This window comes from Ovis aries, chromosome 2, assembly GCF_016772045.2.
Source record: "Ovis aries strain OAR_USU_Benz2616 breed Rambouillet chromosome 2, ARS-UI_Ramb_v3.0, whole genome shotgun sequence".
In the NCBI taxonomy this organism is placed as follows: Eukaryota; Metazoa; Chordata; class Mammalia; order Artiodactyla; family Bovidae; genus Ovis; species Ovis aries.
Window position 1 is genome coordinate 17,540,349 of NC_056055.1, and position 21,027 is coordinate 17,561,375.

The 21,027-nt window shown below is 37.2% G+C and overlaps 1 protein-coding gene across 10 annotated transcripts in view; it reads right to left on the reverse strand.

The window, feature by feature from the left end:
• The window catches only part of FSD1L (fibronectin type III and SPRY domain containing 1 like), a 68,421-nt gene that overhangs the window by 35,775 nt on the left and 11,619 nt on the right, over positions 1 to 21,027 (reverse strand). For 9 of the 10 annotated variants that reach the window (XR_009599125.1, XM_027964147.3, XM_027964151.3 and 6 more), the window contains exons 2-5: positions 17,740 to 17,835; positions 15,137 to 15,268; positions 10,422 to 10,523; positions 3,687 to 3,709 (exon numbers count right to left, since the gene is read on the reverse strand). Coding sequence is in view for 8 of the 10 variants with exons in the window: in XM_027964147.3 (XP_027819948.2) it covers positions 3,687 to 3,709; positions 10,422 to 10,523; positions 15,137 to 15,268; positions 17,740 to 17,835 (353 nt within the window). In the remaining 2 variants the exon portion in view is untranslated. Of the gene's footprint in view, positions 1 to 3,686; positions 3,710 to 10,421; positions 10,526 to 15,136; positions 15,269 to 17,739; positions 17,836 to 21,027 lie in introns of those variants that run through there. The other variant, XM_042242931.1, reaches the window with a different exon arrangement.

The following is a 21,027-nucleotide window of genomic DNA, read 5'->3' on the forward strand; positions in this document are numbered from 1 at the left end:
TCCGCTGGATCATGGAAAAGCAAGAGAATTCCAGAAAAACATCTATTTCTGCTTTATTGACTATGCCAAAGCCTTTGACTGTGTGGATCACAATAAACTGTGGAAAATTCTGAAAGAGATGGGAATACCAGACCACCTGACCTGCCTCTTGAGAAATCTGTATGCAGGTCAGGAGGCAACAGTTAGAACTGGACATGGAACAACAGACTGGTTCCAAATAGGAAAAGGAGTATGTCAAGGCTGTATATTGTCACCCTGCTTATTTAACTTCTATGCAGAGTACATCATGAGAAACACTGGGCTGGAAAAAACACAAGCTGGAATCAAGATTGCCAGGAGAAATATCAATAACCTCAGATATCCAGATGACACCACTCTTATGGCAGAAAGTGAAGAGGAACTAAAAAGCCTCTTGATGAAAGTGAAAGAGGAGAGCGAAAAAGTTGGCCTAAAGCTCAACATTCAGAAAATGAAGATCATGGCATCTAGTCCCATCACTTCATGGGAAATAGATGAGGAAACAGTGGAAACAGTGTCAGACTTTATTTTTGGGGGCTCCAAAATCACTGCAGATGGTGACTGCAGCCATGAAATTAAAAGACGCTTACTCATTGGGAGAAAAGTTATGACCAACCTAGATAGTATATTCAAAAGCAGAGACGTTACTTTGCCGACTAAGGTCTGTCTAGTCAAGGCTATGGTTTTTCCTGTGGTCATGTATGCATGTGAGAGTTGGACTTTGAAGAAGGCTGAGCACCGAAGAATTGATGCTTTTGAACTGCGGTGTTGGAAAAGACTCTCGAGGGTCCCTTGGACTGCAACGAGATCCAACCAGTCCATTCTGAAGGAGATCAGCCCTGGGATTTCTTTGGAAGGAATGATGCTAAAGCTGAAACTCCAGTACTTTGGCCACCTCATGTGAACAGTTGACTCATTGGAAAAGACTCTGATGTTGGGAGGGATCAGGGGCAGGAGGAGAAGGGGACGACAGAGGATGAGATGGCTGGATGGCATCACGGACTTGATGGACTTGAGTCTGAGTGAACTCCGGGAGTTGGCGATGGACAGGGAGGCTTGGCATGCTGCGATTCATGGGGTTGCAAAGAGCTGGACACAACTGAGCGACTGAACTGAACTGATATCTAGACATTATGCTTCAAAGTCCAACCCAACTATCTAAAATCCATATATAAGTCTCTACATTACAAGATCCATGTGGTTAGGGATGTTTTATTTCACCTTGCCTTTCTTGGTTCATTTTTAATAGTACAAACTAAATACAAAGATCTCTTCTTTCTAGTTTTATTTTTGCAAAGAGAAAACTGCAAAATAGTAAGAGTGAACACAATTTCTTCAAACTACCTACTACATTAACTTGGCTCTCTCTTTCATGATCCCTTTCTTTCAAGAACGAGTAACTCTTCACAGTATACCTCAATTAATCATCTTCCAACCAGACTAAGCATTTGGAAGCCTATACTAGTAATTTTTAAAGTTCTAAAAATCTATGTATTATCTTCTCATATTTCTTTAGGTTTTCCTGTCATTCCTGCCATTTCTTCTGTATAATATCTATCACAGAAAATAAGTACTGAGTTCTCATAGATATTTTATTTTTTGATTGCCTGCTCAGCTATGTTATCCATTCCTTAAATACCACTTCTGCTTTCTTCTAAGGAAGTAATCCTTTCTTCCCTTAATGAAGATAATTATTTTATTATGACTATATGTTTATTTTTGTACTAAAAATACCAATATTGAATTCTAGAAGCCTGCTTCCTGGAAGAGCACATAAAAACCATATCAGAGAACCCTGAACATTATGAAGCTAAAAAAAAGCCAAATTAAAAAAAATTAAACCAAGACTTAGAAATGTTCCTTACAAACTTTGAAGGTAGCAAAAAAAAAAAGAAAAAAAATATATATACTTTGAAAAACAACAGCAACAACAACAACAAAAAATGGAGCTCGCTCTGGCAGAAAAAAAGGAACTTTGACTCCTTTGAGATCACCTGGATATTCTGGGTATTGATGAAATATATCCAAGAGGTTCGTTTTGGGCAAAGAAATCTAGACTCACTGAAGAACATTCAGCCATGAACACTGATCATAAAATAAAATTCTGACAAATCAGGACAAAGAGAAAGAAGTCAGGGGTAAGGGCAGCAATCTGGGAGGCACAGAACCATACAGATCCCTAGGACAGGAAAGAGATTTTGCAAGGCTTTTCTCAAAAGTCTTTGGGCAGCCTAAAACCTGATTAGGAAGTGACTTCTAATCCAGAAAATCAGGGACCAGAGGAGGATTTAATGGAGGAGGTGGCAAAATAAAATAATCATCTAGCCCCAGTAGAAGATGCATTACTTATAGCGAAGTCGAGCAGACACAACCCAAACCTAACCCAAAAAACTGACCTGCCTAGCATCCATTCCTCATACAGCCAATACTCTTCACCTTAAACTCTCATAATCTCATAATCAGGATTTATAAGAATAACCCATGTCTTTATACTCTGATATAAAATATACAAAAAATACTGTATAGCACATGAAACTCTACTCAATATTCTGTAATGACCTATTTCGGAAAAGAATCTAAAAGAAGAGTAGACATATGTACATGTATAACATCCACTTTGCTGTAGAGCAGAATAAAACATTGGTAAGTCAACTATACTTTGATAAAAATTAACTTAAAAATGAAATAAAACATAAAAAAACAGAAAAATTATTTGTGCTAAGAATGCTATGAAAGTCAATGTGAATCTTGCCTCTAGTCAAATAAAAGCCCACGAGAAAAACACAAGTCTTCAGCCATGATTAACAACAGCAACACTGATTTTCCCACAATATATAAATAATAATTTTGCAAATTATCTGATGAATAATTTAATCTAGGGCTCAGAGTGGTGCTTTGAAGAGCTATGCCTTTCAGCGAATTTCATAATCCTCAAATGAAGAAACCTTAAAAGTGACAATCTCACTATAGTCAATGCTCAGTGATTAGCCAGGCAGATCAAAACCATCCCTTCTGTGATAACCCAATCCAAAACTGCCAACAGCTCCTTTAGCCCTCTGCTATATTCTTACAACAAGTACTAATGTACCTTTCCTAATCCTGGCCCTGCGAATGGTAAAGCCCTTTAAGCCAAAGTCTGCCACCATTGTTTTTTCCTCTTCCCACCAACTAGACAGCAGTGGCATTAGAAATAGCAAGAGATGGCACCAGGAACAGGATGAAATGAAAATACAAAGATATTAAATAGGAGAGCAGTGAAATAGGAGTGCTTTGGCTCTTGAGGAATAATATAATGCTGTAACTTTTCATAAAATAAGACATGCTTATAAAATTTAACAACAAAACATGCATTCCAGGAATATTTTTTACATTATTCAAAATGGTTTCCCATCTACTAGCACAGCTAATTAAGGACTATACTAAAACTACATTATATCAGAAATGAAATTCTTCTGGAAGCACATAATTGTCCAAAACTGTATTTTTAAAAAATCTTGCTGATATGTTCTTTATTCTAGAATATAGGCAGAAGATGCTGTTCCTTTTTTTCTGTACTTGGCCATTAGATATTTTTATTTTAACTAATGAGATTCTAATAAGAAACTGTTTGAATTTCATTTCTGACTTCAATGTTGATACTTTAAAAAAATGTAGGTTTTATATCATACCTATCCTTGATCTGTCTGGCAGCCTTGGAGCAAATCAGGGAGAAGAGAAAGAAGGCAGTTAGTGCTTTTCATGCAAGTTTCAATGGCAGTGACATGCAAGAAAAGTTAGGATAAAATCCCTGGAATAGATTAGTTCATTTTCACCAAAACAAATTTCCTATAATTTGTACAGTTCATGTCAGCTTGCATAATGTGATGTTAGAACTATAGGAAATCCGGTCCCCATATATATATGTATCACTTTAAAATAAGGAGGGAAATATAACACTTCAAACTAATTTCAGATGACTGTAAATTTTCTTCTTACCTTAAGATTATCAACACACACCTCCACTTTCATTTAGTCTGACACTCTTCAACTAGAACACTCAATCTCCTTCATGGGGCACACATTTCTATGCATTCTGATGGTCTTCTTATATATTTCAAATCTGCTCTCCAAATTTTTTTCAGAGATCTCTTTCACCACTTCATAATGGTTGTTCCAAGTTTTCTCTATTTGCCTCCACATGGGCAAGGACTTTGTATTCTTAGAGCTTGACTGCTAACATATAAAACTAGGCTGCGGTTCTACAACCCTTTACCCCAAAGAATGAAGCTGTAATGGCAAAAATTCAGGTAAGGAGAAACCAAAGAAACACTTGCAGCAATGGGTCTTTCCCTCAGATGACTTCATAAGAGCTGCCAACTTAAACCTACACTACTTAAGATATCTTTTTCTCTTTTTTTGAGAATTCTAGCACAAATTTAGGAAGAGGGCACAGCTATTATTTGGTACTGCACATCTAAGAAAAATGATGAAAAATACAGGCATTGCTATCCCCTTTAAATCTACACACCATATAGTAGATCCAACACAAGTTTTTTCCCCTACACTGAGCACCATAATTAACAACACACCTGATGTAGAAGATGGCTGTTATGCCTGACACTCTATCCCCAGTGTCTAGCATAAAGCTTGGCACATGGTAATAGTTAACAATTACTCAATTTAATTGAACATTAATTCGACGTATACAGCAATGCTTCTCTCTTTTCTTCAGTTCTAATACTGTTCTTACTTGGTACTGGTCATTTTTATACCTAATCTAAAATATTCTGGTCTGCATACCTGTCTACCACTTTACCACTGAGCCACCTGGGAATATTTTAGATAATTTTACAATGTCAGAAACAAAAAGAACAGAACTGAAATTTAGAAGATGAGTACATCACACAGTTCCAGCACTACCATAAGCAATTCCATGACACTGTATATTAATCAGGCTTCCCTGGTGGCTCAGAGGTAAAGAATCCACCTGCCAACGCGGGAGACATGGATTCAATCCCTGGGCCAAGAAGATCCCCTGAAGGAGTAAACGGCAACTCACTCCTGTATCCTTGCCTGGAGAAGCCCATAGACAGAGGAGACTGGCCAGCTATAGTCCATGGGGTCACAAAGAGTCAGACACAACTTAGCAACTAAGCACACAAACATTTTAACAATCTAATTCTCTGAAACAGAGGCTGAAATGGAAAGAGGCAGCAAGGGAAAAGTTAGTTAAAATCAGAGCACTGATAAACAGCAACAAAAAATAAAAATATACCTGTTTATGAATCATAAGTGCTGTGAGAAAAATATACTAACATTGAATGTAGCAAAGGCTAGATATTAATTTCACATTTTCCAGAGATTTATCTTTATTTTGATTTGCAGTAAAGCCCAATAGAATTCCCAGTAAAAATGTTAATGCCATACAACACTGAGGAAACTTTTCAAGTTTTGTCTATACATTCACACTGTTTCATAATTTAGATTTTCCTACAACATTTGGGACAGATAATGTTGTAAAGTTTTCTTGAGAGGATCTGAAAATGACTAGGGGGCAAATATTTAATATTTTTTACATTATATGATTGAGACTTCTACCTTCACCCCAAAAATACCATATTAAGAAATAATATGGGAAATGAAGGGAGCTCAGTCAGAGAGTAAATAAGAGCCAGTTTCAAGGTCCTATTTTCCCTTAGACAAAAACATCAGATTAAAAAAAAAAACACTGCATAATGGTTGATTCCAAACATCAGAAGTTTTATATTTTCTATACATATTTTTGGGTTTCCCTGGTGGCTCAGCTGGTAAATAATCCTCCTGCAATGTGGGAGACTTGGGTTCAATCCCTGCTTTGGGAAGATCCCCTGGATTCCAAACATCAGAAGTTTTATATTTTCTATGAAGTGAAGTGAAGTGAAGTGACTCAGTCGTGTCCAACTCTCTGCGACCCATAGACTGTAGCGTACCCGGCTCCTCTGTCCATGGGATTTTCCAGGCAACAGTACTGGAGTGGATTGCCATTTCCTTCTCCAGGGGATCTTCCCAACCCAGGGCTCGAACCCAGGCTTCCCACATTGTAGACAGATGCTTTACCGTTTATATATATTTTGGAGAAGGAAATGGCAACCCACTCCAGTGTTCTTGCCTGGAGAATCCCAGGGACGGGGGAGCCTGGTGGGCTGTCGTCTCTGGGGTCGCACAGAGTCGGACATGACTGAAGTGACTTAGCAGCAGCAGCAGCGTACATGTATTTATCTATTTATAAAGAGTACTATTTAAAAAAAAACATAATTATTTAAAAGCCTTCACAAAACCCTAGTAAATAACTTGAAATGAATTTTGCATCTTGTACTGCATGCATCTATACTCTATGATTAGATACATTTTTATAACAGATTACATTTCTACAAACACACATAAAAAGTACAGGTGAAAAAGCACAGCTCTTAACAAGTACAGTTCTTAACAAATATTTTTGTGGATTTTAGGTTTTAGGGTGTTTTTTGGTTTGTTTGGCCATGCCATGTGGCATGCAAAAATCTTAGTTCCCCAACCAGGGGTTAAAACTGTGCCCCCTGCACCGAGAACATGGCATCTTAACATGGCATCCCTGGAATGCCAGGAAGTCCCTATTCTTAAACATTTAGAATTGTTCTTAAACTGCCTTCATAACTGAAACTTTCATGCCTTTTTTGGGGGGAGGAGGGCACACTGAGCAGCTTGCAGGGTCTTAACTCACTAACCAGGGATTGAACCCGTGTGCCCTTCATGCTTTCGTTGATGGTCCTCTTTCCTGGAATTCCTGACTGCAGCTCACAGAAGGAGCTTCTGCCAATACTACTTGTGCTCCGTTGAAAATATTGAGTGAGCTTCTACCATTCTCATTATTTGTTCCTCCCAGTGGTCAGAGACTGATGCTTGCTGAACAAAAGGTAATTCAAAAGGTGAGTTACTGTAAGTCAAAACTGGGAAATACACAAAATCCTTTCTCCCTTTCACCTGTGATCAAATCCAGAAGACTATTTCTCTTTCACCTTATTCTGTACTTTTTTCTCCACTGTAGGCATTTGTGGGCAGGTAACCATTCCCTTCCTCCTCGTCTGACAACTGAGTTATGTGTGGCAAGATTGTGATGAAGTGGTTGGTGAGTTATACTGACTTGGAAATTGTCCCACAAACTCAGCTCTTTTCTTAGGTAGGATTCAAGTTCTAAATTCACGGGAGAGCAGGAGTTGGTAGAAATACTAGTTTTGCTAAGGGATCCATGCAGTGTTCTGTAGGCCAGTTATTAGCAGAAAAACTAAGTCTGATGAGGCTTTGGCTACTTGTTCATCCAGAACTCAATTGCTGATGAGCTTTCTGCATATATTTACTATCAGCCAAACTTTCAACAACTAAAAAAATTAGTGAAAATTTACTCTAAAATCCTTTTTCATTTGTGCTAGTTTTACTTGTTCTCTTTCAGACTATCTAATGCTGGCAAATGCTGGCAAATAGCAGTTTTCTATTCAATTCTCATACTGCTGCTGCTGCTAAGTCACTTCAGTCGTGTCCGACTCTGCATGACCCCATAGACGGCAGCCCACCAGGCTCCCCCGTCCCTGGGATTCTCCAGGCAAGAACACTGGAGTGGGTTACCATTTCCTTCTCCAATGCATGAAAGTGAAAAGTGAAAGTGAAGTCGCTCAGTCGTGTCCGACTCTTAGCGACCCCATGGACTGCAGCCTACCAGGCTCCTCCGTCCATGGGATTTTCCAGGCAAGAATACTGGAGTGGGGTGACATCGCCTTCTCCCACTGGTGTATTGCAAAATGATCATTTAAATATTAGTATTTAAAGTACTCTTTTTGAAGATAATGAAATCTAAAAAGATTCATGACCTGGATTTCAGCCTATAATAATTTTTGTCTCCAGAAGTTATTCATATTAATCTTATTTGGTAGCTCAGCTGATAAAGAATCCACCTGCAATGCAGGAGATCCTGGTTCAATTCCTGGGTTGGGAAGATCCCCTGGAGGAGGGATAGGCTATTCACTTCAGTTTCTTGGGCTTCCCTGGTGGCTCTGATAGTAAAGAATCTGCCTGCAATGAAGGAGATCTGGGTTTGATCTATGGGTTGGGAAGATCCCCTGGAGGAGGGCATGGCAACGTACTCCAGTACTCTTGCCTGGAGAATCCCCATGGACAGAGGAGTCTGGTGGGCTACAGTCCATGGGGTCACAAAAAGTTGGACATGACTGAGCAACTCAGCACAGCAATCACTTTAATATGAGATATTTACAAACAATATACCTTAAAAGAATTGTTTCCAAATATCTAACAACATACTGCTAGTCCATTAATTAATCTTCCAAGTCATCTTTCCCTATCCTGTCAGCAATTAGGAATCTGAGGCAAGCATGAGTCCATGCAGTTGGCAGGAAAGTGAATTTGGTTTTTAACTTGGAACAAACAATTATCTGGATACTATTTGGATATACTAAGAAAATAATTGCAAGCAACTCTCAGTTAAGCATTTTTCTTGAACAATAAACTCCGATTTCTGTCAAGGAAACACTGACAAATAATTCATTTCACCACATCTTCAAAACGGTTCAAGCTATTAGGCAGTACTGCAAAATGCTGGAAGACAAGACCAAAACAGTAAGAAAAGTAGCACATGAAGAAAATACATTTAGACCATAAGGTGATGTATTTTATCAGAACGTTTCCAATTTACAGTAAACTGGAAACAAGTTTTAACAAAGCTGGAAAGAACAAAGGAGAGGGCAAGAGAGAACAGCATCTTTTGAGAGGAAGAGGAAAGGACTCTGAAAATGTCAATGGAAAGAGAAACTTGAGAGAAACAAACTGTTATTAGTGTTTCTAAGCATTAGGTCCTACTTAAATTCAACTGGATTCCAGCTGTTTTTGAGTACCATGTCCATACTTTCTAGTTCTCCTGTCTTTTTCCTCTCTCTCAGGCGCTAAGCTGTGAATTCTCGCCACTATGATTATGCCTATCATTAACAGCTGCCCTAGTCCACTAGAAGGGGATTCTGTTGACAACAAGGAAACAAAAAGGGGAAAAAAACCCTAAAAACTCAGTGGTACCATGTACATATTAATAACAGATTCCGAGAAACTATCACAATTAGAAGATGTTAAGTCTTGCTCATGAACTCTATGACACTGCTTCTGCTGACTCAAACATCTTTTGCTTTCTGCATGTTTTTGGCTATGTTCCAGATATTTGAAGTTATCATGTAAATGCCCTCTGAATAGGTAATGTATATATACTTTTAAAATAATTTAAAGTATGATACAATTCCCTCATAAATCCTGTACATAAGTCTTACAAAGTACTATGATGAACTTTCTTATAACCGACAGCCAAATTTAAGAATGAATTAGTTAACTGGTTTATGGCAAAAGAACTCTGATTCATTCTGTCAAAAGGAATTAATTTTTAAATTTAATTTTCAAGATGTAGAGATATAAGTCAGCAAATGTTATCTTCTCAAGGAAGTCTTTTCTACCCTTAAAGTTCATAGAAAAATCATAAAATTAAATCACTGGTGGGCACAAGTGGATTATAAAGCCACCTTTCTAACAATAAAATAGTTCACTATATAGTCCACAAAGACCAAGAAAATATTAAACGTAAATGTCTTATCTTGATAAGACTACTTCACAGTACATATTTTACTAATTATATCACTTAATTTTATACTCTATCACATCATTTTCTATGTAGTCTACATACTTATTCTACATAAAAGAGTAAATGTGATTTGATAAATTGATAATCATTTAAAAATGACTACACTTAAGACTTAGAATCTAGAATTAAGAATCTCTCATCAAACACCAGGTTACAACATTAGCAGTCTTCTTGCTCTACTATTTATATCTCCATATCAAATACACCCTATAAGGACATATATTTTCCTATTTCAATAAAGCATTCTTAAACAGTAGGACATTTAATAACAAACTTAGTAACAAATTTCACAGTACTCTCATATGCATTAAGTGATGATGTTTTCCCAATCAGCTCAGTGAAAGGAACATCAACCTAATTATTAGCAATACCAATCTTCTTTCATGAGCCAAAAAATGTTTATAACAAAGGTATGATTCAGCTAAAGCATACCTTTAAAATAAAGGGGGAATGTAACTGAAAAAAAGAATAACTTCATTCATCTGAATTGAACATTAACAACATTTAAATAAATAATTAATTTGTTCATGGCCCCAATGACACATACTTCTAAGCATATGCTTTGGAATACATGAACAGCTAGCATTTTACTTAACAAATTCCAAACCTTTTCTAGTATTAGAAATGACTGAATGAATTCAAAATTAAATGGGGAAATATCATTTTCTTTTAAACAGAACTATCCTTTTTAAGTGGATTAGTCTCATTTTTTTGGTACCTTTGAAAATTCTTCAGGTTCCTTTATATCTAATGATCTTGTTGCAAATTCTAGTAGTTCTTCTGAGTTCTCCAAGGCATTATTACATTGACTAAGTTGACTCTAAAAATAAAAATAATAATGATAAATCATTAAAACAGAATTTTCTATGATCAGAATCTTAAATGAATGTTACACTCTTAACAGCAATAATCAAACAAACATATTTCAGAGAGGTACTGAAGTTAATCACTAGTCACATATATAATAAATTTTAATTATCTTAAACCATCCAGAACAGCTTAATTGCATACAGATAAAGGTATACTCATCATTTAAAAATACAAAAGAAAACAAAGCAATTATAAATAGCTGGGGTCAAATTTATTTAAAGATTCTTCCAATCAGGGTAGTCAGAAGACTATCAATGATTTAAATTAAAATATCAAAATAATCCATCTGTAGACAACATCATCTATAATGGAGACTAAATTTCTAGATGATATTTAACTAAGCTAAAATGTATCAATCAAGTTACAGGTACATTCAGTTGAACACAATCTCAGTACTCCATTTATCACATTACTCAGGTAACACATATTCCTATAAAGGCTAATTTACAGCTTTCAAAACTGGATAACACAAGAGTCACAAATTCAAGTGTCTAGATTTCAAAAAAAAGTCAAACATAAACAAAAAGTAGTAAGTAACTGTTACAGTGACGTGCTCTATTATATAGTGCTGTGCTAATTTCACCTAACACAATCTTTCTTATTCAGTTCTCTTCTCTCTTGGCCTCTCTCCCTCACTTTATCATTTGTAGTTTAAAACTAAGCTATGTGAAAATATTGCTAGTGATAACTTTAAACAAAGAAACAAACACATCTCTAAGCTTTTAAATGTATCGAAGATTCTTCTTCAAAATATTTATTTATATGTATTATTAAAATCTATATTCTTTGCAGCCAAAGATGGAGAAGCTCTATAGAGTCAGCAAAAACAAGACCAGGAGCTGATTGCAGCTCAGATATGAACTCCTTATTGCCAAATTCAGACATAACTTGAAGAAAGTAGGGAAAAACACTAGACCATTCAGGTATGACCTAAATCAAATCCCTTATAATTATACAGTGGAAGTGAGAAATAGATTTAAGGGACTAGATCTGATAGATAGAGTGCCAGATGAACTATGGAATGAAGTTTGTGACATTGTACAGGAGACCGAGATCAAGACCATCCCCATGGAAAAGAAATGCAAAAAAGCAAAATGGCTGTCTGGGGAAGCCTTACAAATAGCTGTTGAAAGAAAAGAAGCAAAAAGAAAAGGAGAAAAGGAAAGATATAAGCATCTGAATGCAGAGTTCCAAAGAATAGCAAGAAGAAATAAGAAAGCCTTCTTCAGTGATCAGTACAAAGAAATAGAGGAAAAGAACAGAATGGGAAAGACTAGAGATCTCTTCAAGAAAATTAGAGATACCAAGGGAACATTTCATGCAAGGATGGGCTCGATAAAGGACAGAAATTGTATGGACCTAAAAGAAGCAGAAGATATTAAGAAAAGGTGGCAAGAATACACAGAAGAACTGTACAAAAATGATCTTCACAACCCAGATAATCACAATGGTGTGATCACTCACCTAGAGCCAGACATCCTGGAATGTGAAGTCAAGTGGGCCTTAGAAAGCATCACTACGAACAAAGCCAGTAGAGGTGATGGAATTCCAGTTGAGTTATTTCAAATCCTGAAAGATGATGCTGTGAAAGTGCTGCACTCAGTATGCCAGCAAGTTTGGAAAACTCAGCAGTGGCCACAGGACTGGAAAAGGTCAGTTTTCATTCCAATCCCAGAGAAAGGCAATGCTAAAGAATGCTCAAACTACTGCACAATTGCACTCATTTCACACACTAGTAGGGTAATGCTCAAAATTCTCCAAGCCAGGCTTCAGCAATATGTGAACCATGAACTTCCAGATGTTCAAGCTGGTTTTAGAAAAGGCAGAGGAACCAGAGATCAAATTGCCAACATCCGCTGGATCATGGAAAAAGCAAGAGAGTTCCAGAAAAACATCTATTTCTGCTTTACTGACTATGCCAAAGCCTTTGACTGTATGGATCACAATAAACTGTGGAAAATTCTGAAAGAGATGGGAATACCAGACCACCTCACCTGTCTCTTGAGAAACCTATATGCAGGTTAGGAAGCAACAGTTAGAACTGGACATGGAACAACAGACTGGTTCCAAATAGGAAAAGGAGTACGTCAAGGCTGTATATTGTCACCCTGCTTATTTAACTTATAAGCAGAGTGCATCATGAGAAACGCTGGGCTGGAAGAAGCACAAGCTGGAATCAAGATTGCTGGGAGAAATATCAATAACCTCAGATATGCAGATAACACCACCCTGATGGCAGAAAGTGAAGAGGAACTAAAAAGCCTTTTGATAATAGTGAGATGAGAGTGAAAAAGTTGGCTTAAAGCTCAACATTCAGAAAACGAAGATCATGGCATCTGGTCCCATCATTTCATGAGAAATAGATGGGGAAACAGTGTCAGAATTTATTTTTGGGGTCTCCAGAATCACTGCAGATGGTGACTGCAGCCATGAAATTAAAAGACGCTTACTCCTTGGAAGGAAAGTTATGACCAACCTAGATAGCATATTCAAAGTCCGTCTAGTCAACGCTATGGTTTTTCCAGCGGTCATGTATGGATATTGAGAGTTGGACTGTGAAGAAAGCTGAGCGCCGAAGAATTCATGCTTTTGAACTGTGGTGTTGGAGAAGACTCCTGAGAGTCCCTTTTAATGTAAGAAGATCCAACCAGTCCATTTTAAAGGAGATCGGTTCTGGGTGTTCTTTGGAAGGAATGATGCTAAAGCTGAAACTCCAGTACTTTGGCCACCTCATGTGAAGGGTTGACTCACTGGAAAAGACTGATGCTGGGAGGGATTGGGGGCAGGAGCAGAAGGGGACAACAGAGGATGAGATGGTTGGATGGCATCAATGCCTCGATGGACGTGAGTTTGACTGACCTCCGGGAATTGGTGATCGACAGGGAGGCCTGGTGTGCCGCGATTCATGGGGTTGCAAAGAGTCGGACATGACTGAGCGTCTGAACTCAACTGAATGACATCTATTCCATATCCAAATCTACTTCATCTTCCCTTACAATACACACTAAAGATAAACTACATATGATTAAAATAGCAGTAAAAGCATGGGAGGGAGGAAGGCAGGCCAGAGATTAAGCAATTGAAAGCTTAAAAGGTATTCCAAACCAGTGCTGTGAAGGATCTGGGTTCAAGGCAGAACAGAAATCTGCACAAGATGAATCATGGGCGAAACTTCAGGAGATGCTGAGTTTTCCTTTTTTCTCCAATCTTGGTTTTTAAATGAATGAATTTCTTACTGATTGAAATTTATGAGTACTTTCTGACTAAACTAATTACCCTTAAATGATTTAAGTACAGCTGGCTCTTGAATAACAAGGAGGTTAATCCACAAATGGGCTTCCCTGGTGGGGAAGAGTCAACCCTTACATCTGGAGTTCTTCTGCATCCGCAGAGTCAACCAACCACAGACTGTGTGATACTGCAGTATTTCCTACTGAAAAATATCAGCGTATAAGTGGATCCTCACAGTTCAAACCCATGTTGTTACCTGTAATATAACCCCTACCTCCTAAATATAAATAAGAAATTTCAACCAAGAAGACTGGGCAGACTTGAAAGGGAATTTAATTAACCCTTGGAAATTGTGCCTGTTTGTAAAAGAAAGAGAACATCTGTATTCCTCCACAGCGTTCAGATTCTCAAAGATATCATAACCAAAATCAATACACAAAAATCAGTTGTACTTCTACAGATGAACAATGCAAGAAGGCAATTTTTAAAAAATACCATTTATAGTAGTATCAAAAAGAATGAAATTCTTTGGAGTAAACTTAAGGGGTAAAAGACCTATTCACTGAATCCTACAAAACGTTTCTAAAAGAAATTAAATAACAAATAAATGGAGAACACAGCTTATGATTATGGAGTGGAAGACTTAATATGATCAATTCTATTATCCAAAGCAATCTACAAATTCAATGCAAACACTATCAAAATTTCAACATATACCCATGTATACTGCAGCATTACTCACAACAGCCAAGAGATGGAGGCAGCCCAAATGTCCACAGACAGATACACAGATAAAGAAAATGTGGTAAATATATACAAGGGAATATTATTCAGTCAAAAAAGAAGGAAATCCTGGCACATGCTACAAAATGGATCAATGTTGAGGACATTATGCTGAGTGAAATAAGCCAGACACCAAAGGGACAAATACTGTACAATTCCATTTATGTGAGACATCTAAAGTAGTCAAAATCATGAAAACAGACAATACAATGGTGGTTGCCAGGCAGTGGGTGAAGGGGCACGTGGAGAGTTGTTCAATGAGTACAGAGTTTCAATTCTGCAAGATGAAAAAGCCCCAGAGACACAATACACAACAGAGTGAATATATTTAATACTACTTATATTTAATAACGGTTAAGAGAGTAAATCTTAAGTTTTTTTTACCACAATTTTAACAAAATGGTATCTATGACCAATATGAAATTAAGAATCACTCTTCTATTAGATAAAAGTACATTTATACACAAAACCCCACTAATTTTTGCTTTTAATAAACCAAGCATTATACAGACTAAAATTATTCATATTTAAATCATTGTATGAACTCACCTGTAACTCTTGTGATTTACGTGCTTGCTCCTGCTTGATACTGTTAATCATACTTTCCTTTACCTCATCCAATATGGAGTATAAACTGTCAAATTCTTCATCTAATTCTGAAAGTATGTTAGAAGAATTTTCCTGTTTAATAAACGAATAAAACAAATTATTTTACTTAAGAGCTATTAAACACTAAAAAACTAAAAGATACAGTGCTTATTAAAGGAGGGAATAAATTCATACTATGAACTACCATAGCCTAACATCATAAAATAATTAAAATTCTAATATTTGACATAAGGTTTTTAAAAACAGATCAATCCAAGAAGCTGGCTGCACTGATAGTTCTACTTCAGCAATGCAGCCTTTTATGAACTAGCCCATACCTCTCCTCACTTTTATAAGACTGTTTCCACAGGACAAGGTGAAAGGTTGTTTTAAGATTGTTAACTTTGTCCTGACCTTTGGGCTCTAAAGCAGGCCCTAAGCCAGTGGTTTACAACCTTCGGTGTGCATGAGAATCATCAGTGAAGCAGATTTTAATAAAATATTCCAGAGACTTTGATTCTGTAACTCTGAGGAACAGTTTGGGCATACAGGGTTGGGGCTGATTTTGCACAAAGTTTTAAATCTCTCAGGTTGTCTAAAACACTGCATTTACACAAGATAAGCAGAATTAAAAGACTAAGTAATCCTTATTGGGTTCGAAGAAAGGGATCAAACACTGAGTTCTGGTGCCAGAAGGAATCTCAGAAATCATCTACTGACTAGAATTTATAGTCAAACTTCTAAATTTTACAAACTAAAATACAGACTTGCCCAAAGCCCCACACCTAGTTATTAGTGGCAGAACCAATATAGCATTTCAAACTGTCGCCCTCCCAGAGTTCCTCACTGCCTCATTAAGCAAGATGCTTCTGTTTCAAAAAGAAATAAGAAAATATCTGTGAAACCCCTAGATAAGCAATATTCATACTTGCAACAATTATGAGGCAGAAGAAATTATCTTAAAGTATTGTTCAACATCGAAGAATCATTCAACTAAGAGAAGTGAAACTGGCACTGGTTTACAGAACTAATACATAAAATCTACTATAATAGGCTACAGTCCATGGGGTCGCAAAGAGTTGGACACGACTGAGCAATTTCACTTTCATTTTCACTATAATATTACAATCCAAATTTTTGCTTATAATGTTTATAGAACCAGTAGAGGCTTACAAAAGTGGTGTTAATCATTTTACTACCTTTTATACAGTAGTAAGAACATGATTTAGAGGAAGAAATGTGCAGTTTGGAAGGCAGAAGAACTAAGTCAAATTCCACACCGACTCAGTAAAAGTGTGACCCTGGACAAGCCACTTAAATTCCTGGACCTCAGTTCTTCCATCTATAAAAAGGGACTGGCCTACTCTTTTTCCTGTCAATGACCAACTGGCATAGCCTTAGAGTCTCCTGCCCACTACAGCTTATATTCCCATCTTCAATGACAAGGGTGTAGTTTAATTCCACCTCTATTTCTTTTTCTGGATGCTAAAGTAAAGTCCGAATAATCTGTCAATCAGAAAAAATAGTATGAGCTAGCTCTATCTTGGACTTCCCTGGTGGCTCAGACGGTAAAGCGTCTGTCTACAATGTGAGACCTGGGTTCAATCCCTGGGTTGGGAAGATTCCCTGGAAAAGGAAATGGCAACTCACTCCAGTACTAAGGCATCTTTTTCCAGATTTCAAATATGATGATTCTCTTGTCCATAGACCAAGAGTTTTAGAACCACCAGTTTTGCTTATTTAAAGAAACTAGATTAGTGGATTCCAATAAAATACTTTGAGAAAGATAGGTAAAGTGGTGAAGATTATTATCAACTAACTTCAATCACAGCAATTTCAGAAGAAAAGAAAACATAAGACCATAGGTTTAACAAGCCAAGAGCCTGGCAACTAACTAGGCTGAACCAAATAAAAACCAAAGGAAAGGATTCACTGTCTACAAGGGTCCTGGAAATCTTCTATTAATATGTTTATCTTACAAAGAAATGACCCTTAAATTAATTAAGGTGCATTCACAAAGAAGCACCACCAGCTTATCTTTAAGGTCCCTTCTACAATCAACATTTGATTATTTACAGTATGGATTACCCACCTACACCTGGGATCATTTCCTTAAGTATTCCCCTCTCTTCTCATTGGGCACTTTATCTTTTATGTTTTACTTTCATCTAGTTCTGCAAGTGGACCTCTTACTATTTACATTTTCCTTCTATTATTTACCATAAAAGAAATGTTTAGCTTCCCAGTACTTTTGGAAAGGCATGATTTGCTTTTACTTGGGATTAGAAAATACAAACATGAAATGGAAAGGAACAAAAGTGAGCATTATAATATTCCTACCAATTACAATTCCAGAGTTTTCTTCTTCCCTAACTATTTGATCTTTCTATGGAGAATCCAGGACTACCAAATGAAGCTTTTTTTTAATCTGCCATTAAAAAACCCTGCTCTCATCTTCATTAGTTTATAATCTAGAGTTAATGGTATATATTTATACTTATGATTCCAACCAACAATCATTCACTGTGATATAGTCACACAAATTTTTCTCAACAGATTCATACCTGAACTCCTTTTAGTGTCTGGTTTAGTGTATCAATAAAGTTCTGAATTTCATCATTTTTATTTGCCAGAGTTGAAATGATCCTTTGTAGAGCTTCCTAGGATAAAAAAATTGTTAACATTATGATATTTTATTAAAAGAGAATTATAAACTTTACTACAACAATTGTCTTTAAAAAATATCTCTGAATACCAGAGCATATTATGTAACAAACACGAGCAATGTAAAACTGCTCATTGTTCAAAGGCTATAATTACAAAAGATGGCATATAAAGCAGTTGTTTTAAAACCTCTTATCCCTATAGTACAACCATACCTTTCACCACCATATCTTTCACACCACAGATGATCAGCATTATTTAATATAAAGACTGCTACATTAAGTCATAAGGCCATGGCAAATGAGTAAAATCAAATTCTTAAATGATGCAAAAATATACGAAAACTTCTAATTAACATCAGGATATAGGAGTAAAAGTTGAGACACTGAAATTTGACATTTTACTTATAAAAATTACATCTTAGAAATACGAAAGTAGATAATAAATCTGCATTTAAAATTACATTTATCAATAGAATATTGCAACTATCCTCCAATTAAGAACATTTTTTAAATTATAATATTCACGGCAATATTTACAGATGATATAGAACCATAATAAATAAGGCAGATAATTTTAGTAGCAAATACCTCAGACTTTGATAATGCTTCCTATTATAACAGAACACTTGATTATTTACTTTTCTCATATCTCTAGTTCAGTGTTGTCCAAAACAACTTCCTGCTATGATGGAAATACTCCATATGTGTCAATAAAAGTGAAAGGGAAAAAAACACAGAAACCTAGGCCATCATTAGTTAGTCAGTTCAGTCGCTCAGTCGTGTCTGGCTCTTTGCGACCCCATGGATGCAGCACGCCAGGCCTCCCCGTCCATCACCAACTCCCAGAGTCCACCCAAACCCATGTCCATTGAGTCAGTGATGCCATCCAGCCATCTCATCCTCTGTCGCCCCCTTCTCTTCCTGCCTTCAATCTTTCCCAGCTTCAGGGTCTCTTCAAATGAGTCAGTTCTTTGCATCAGGTGGCCAAAGTAGTGGAGTTTCAGCTTCAGCATCAGTCCTTCCAGTGAATATTCAGGACTGATTTCCTTCAGGACCGACTGGTTGGATCTCCCTGCAGTCCAAGGGACTCTCAAGAGTCTTCTCCAACACCACAGTTCAAAAGCATAAATTCTTCGGCGCTCAGCTTTCTTCACAGTCGGACTCTCACATCCATACATGACTACTAGAAAAACCATAGCTTTGACTAGACAGACCTTTGTTGGCAAAGTAACGTCTCTGTTTATTAATATGCTGTCTGAAGGTTGGTCATAACTTTTCTTCCAAGGAGCAAGCATCTTTTAATTTCATGGCTGCAATCACCACCTGCAGTGATTCTGGAGCCCCCCAAAATAAAGTCTGTCACTGTTTCCACTGTTTCCCCATCTATTTCCCACGAAGTGATGGGACCAGATGCCATGATCTTAGTGTTCTGAATGTTGAGCTTTAAGCCAATTTTTCACCCTCCTCTTTCACTTTCACCAACAGGCTCGTTAGTTCTTCTTCATTTTCTGCCATAAGGGTGGTGTCATCTGCATAGCTGAGGTTATTGATATTTCTCCCGGCAATCTTGATTCCAGCTTGTGCTTCATCCAGCCCAGCGTTTCTCATGATGCACTCTGCTTATAAGTTAAATAAGCAGGGTGACAATATACAGCCTTGATGTACTCCTTTCCCTATTTGGAAACTACCAACACAACTGCACTCATCTCACATGCTAGTAAAGTAATGCTAAAAACTCTCCAAGCCAGGCTTCAGCAATACGTGAACCATGGACTTCCAGATGTTCAAGCTGGTTTTAGAAAGGGCAGAGGAACCAGAGATCAAATTGCCAACATCCACTGGATCATCGAAAAAGCAAGAGTTCCAGAGAAACATCTATTTTTGCTTTCCTGACTATGCCAAAGGCTTTGACTGTGTGGATCACAATAAACTGTAGTAAATTCTCAAAGAGATGGGAATATCAGACCACCTGACCTGCCTCTTAAGAAATCTGTATGCAGGTCAGGAAGCAACAGTTAGAACTGGACATGGAACAACAGACTGGTTCCAAATAGGGAAAGGAATATGTCAAGACCATCATTACAGTCTTTCATTTGTGCTCTACATGCAGTCATCAACTACAGTAGACTTTACCTCTAAACTAACTCTGGGTAGCCATTTCCTTCTCCATGGGAGCTTTCCGACCCAGGGCTCAAACCCAGGTCTCCTGCATTGCAGGCAGACTCCTTACTGTCTGAGCCACCAGGGAAGCCCTAAAACTCTGTAATAACTATTACAAGTCAGTATCATATCTCAATTTATACTCTTGCAAAATTTCTTAACTGGCTTCTGATCCATTTTTTCTCCCCCATAATCAGTTCCCTATATTGCAGCTAGAACAGTAAGTTAAGCATCACTCTTCCTGATCAATCATCTTGCCTAAGTCCTTCGATAAAATTAAAATCTTTTAACATGAGCTGTTAACATGACCTTAAAATGACCTTACATAATCCGTAAGACCCTGTATGATCTCCCCATTGCCTACCTCACCTATTTCAATTCACAGCAAACTTCTTCTCTCTTACTGAATTCCAGCTTCAGGAGCCTGCCATGACTGTCTCTAATATACCTTGCTTCCCACCTGGGAACCCTCACATTTACCAGCTTCTTCACCTATAACCACTGTTCTAAAACATATACATGATTTATTGTTAATACAAGTTCCAAAAGTATAGAATGTGCCCATTCTATATATCTATACATATATGTTTGCTTCATTTGTTTATTTCCAAAGCCTAATGGTGAAGAAGGGCAAAGATAGCTTTTAGCTGGGACTCTCTCAATCTAACAGGATGCTGACAAGGATCTCTCAGACTTCATTTTAGGTTTTAAGCTTCCCATTACCCTCCAAACACTGATAGATAAAGTGATAAAGATGGAAAAAGGCAATATAAATTATCTGAAGTTTATCTAGATAATACTGAATATAATTGATCTTAGTGGTCATGACTAAAAGTTTTAGGTGAAATAGGTCTGAATATATGCTTTAACAAATTCTGCTGGATCACACACAGTAAAATATATAGAACATTATGTCTCCAGAGGCAGTATGCACAGGTAATCTCAGCCATTATCCTCTGATCACACACCACAGGCACCAGGATTTGGGGGAGGAAAGAAAACAAAAACCTACTCTCAGAATTAAGC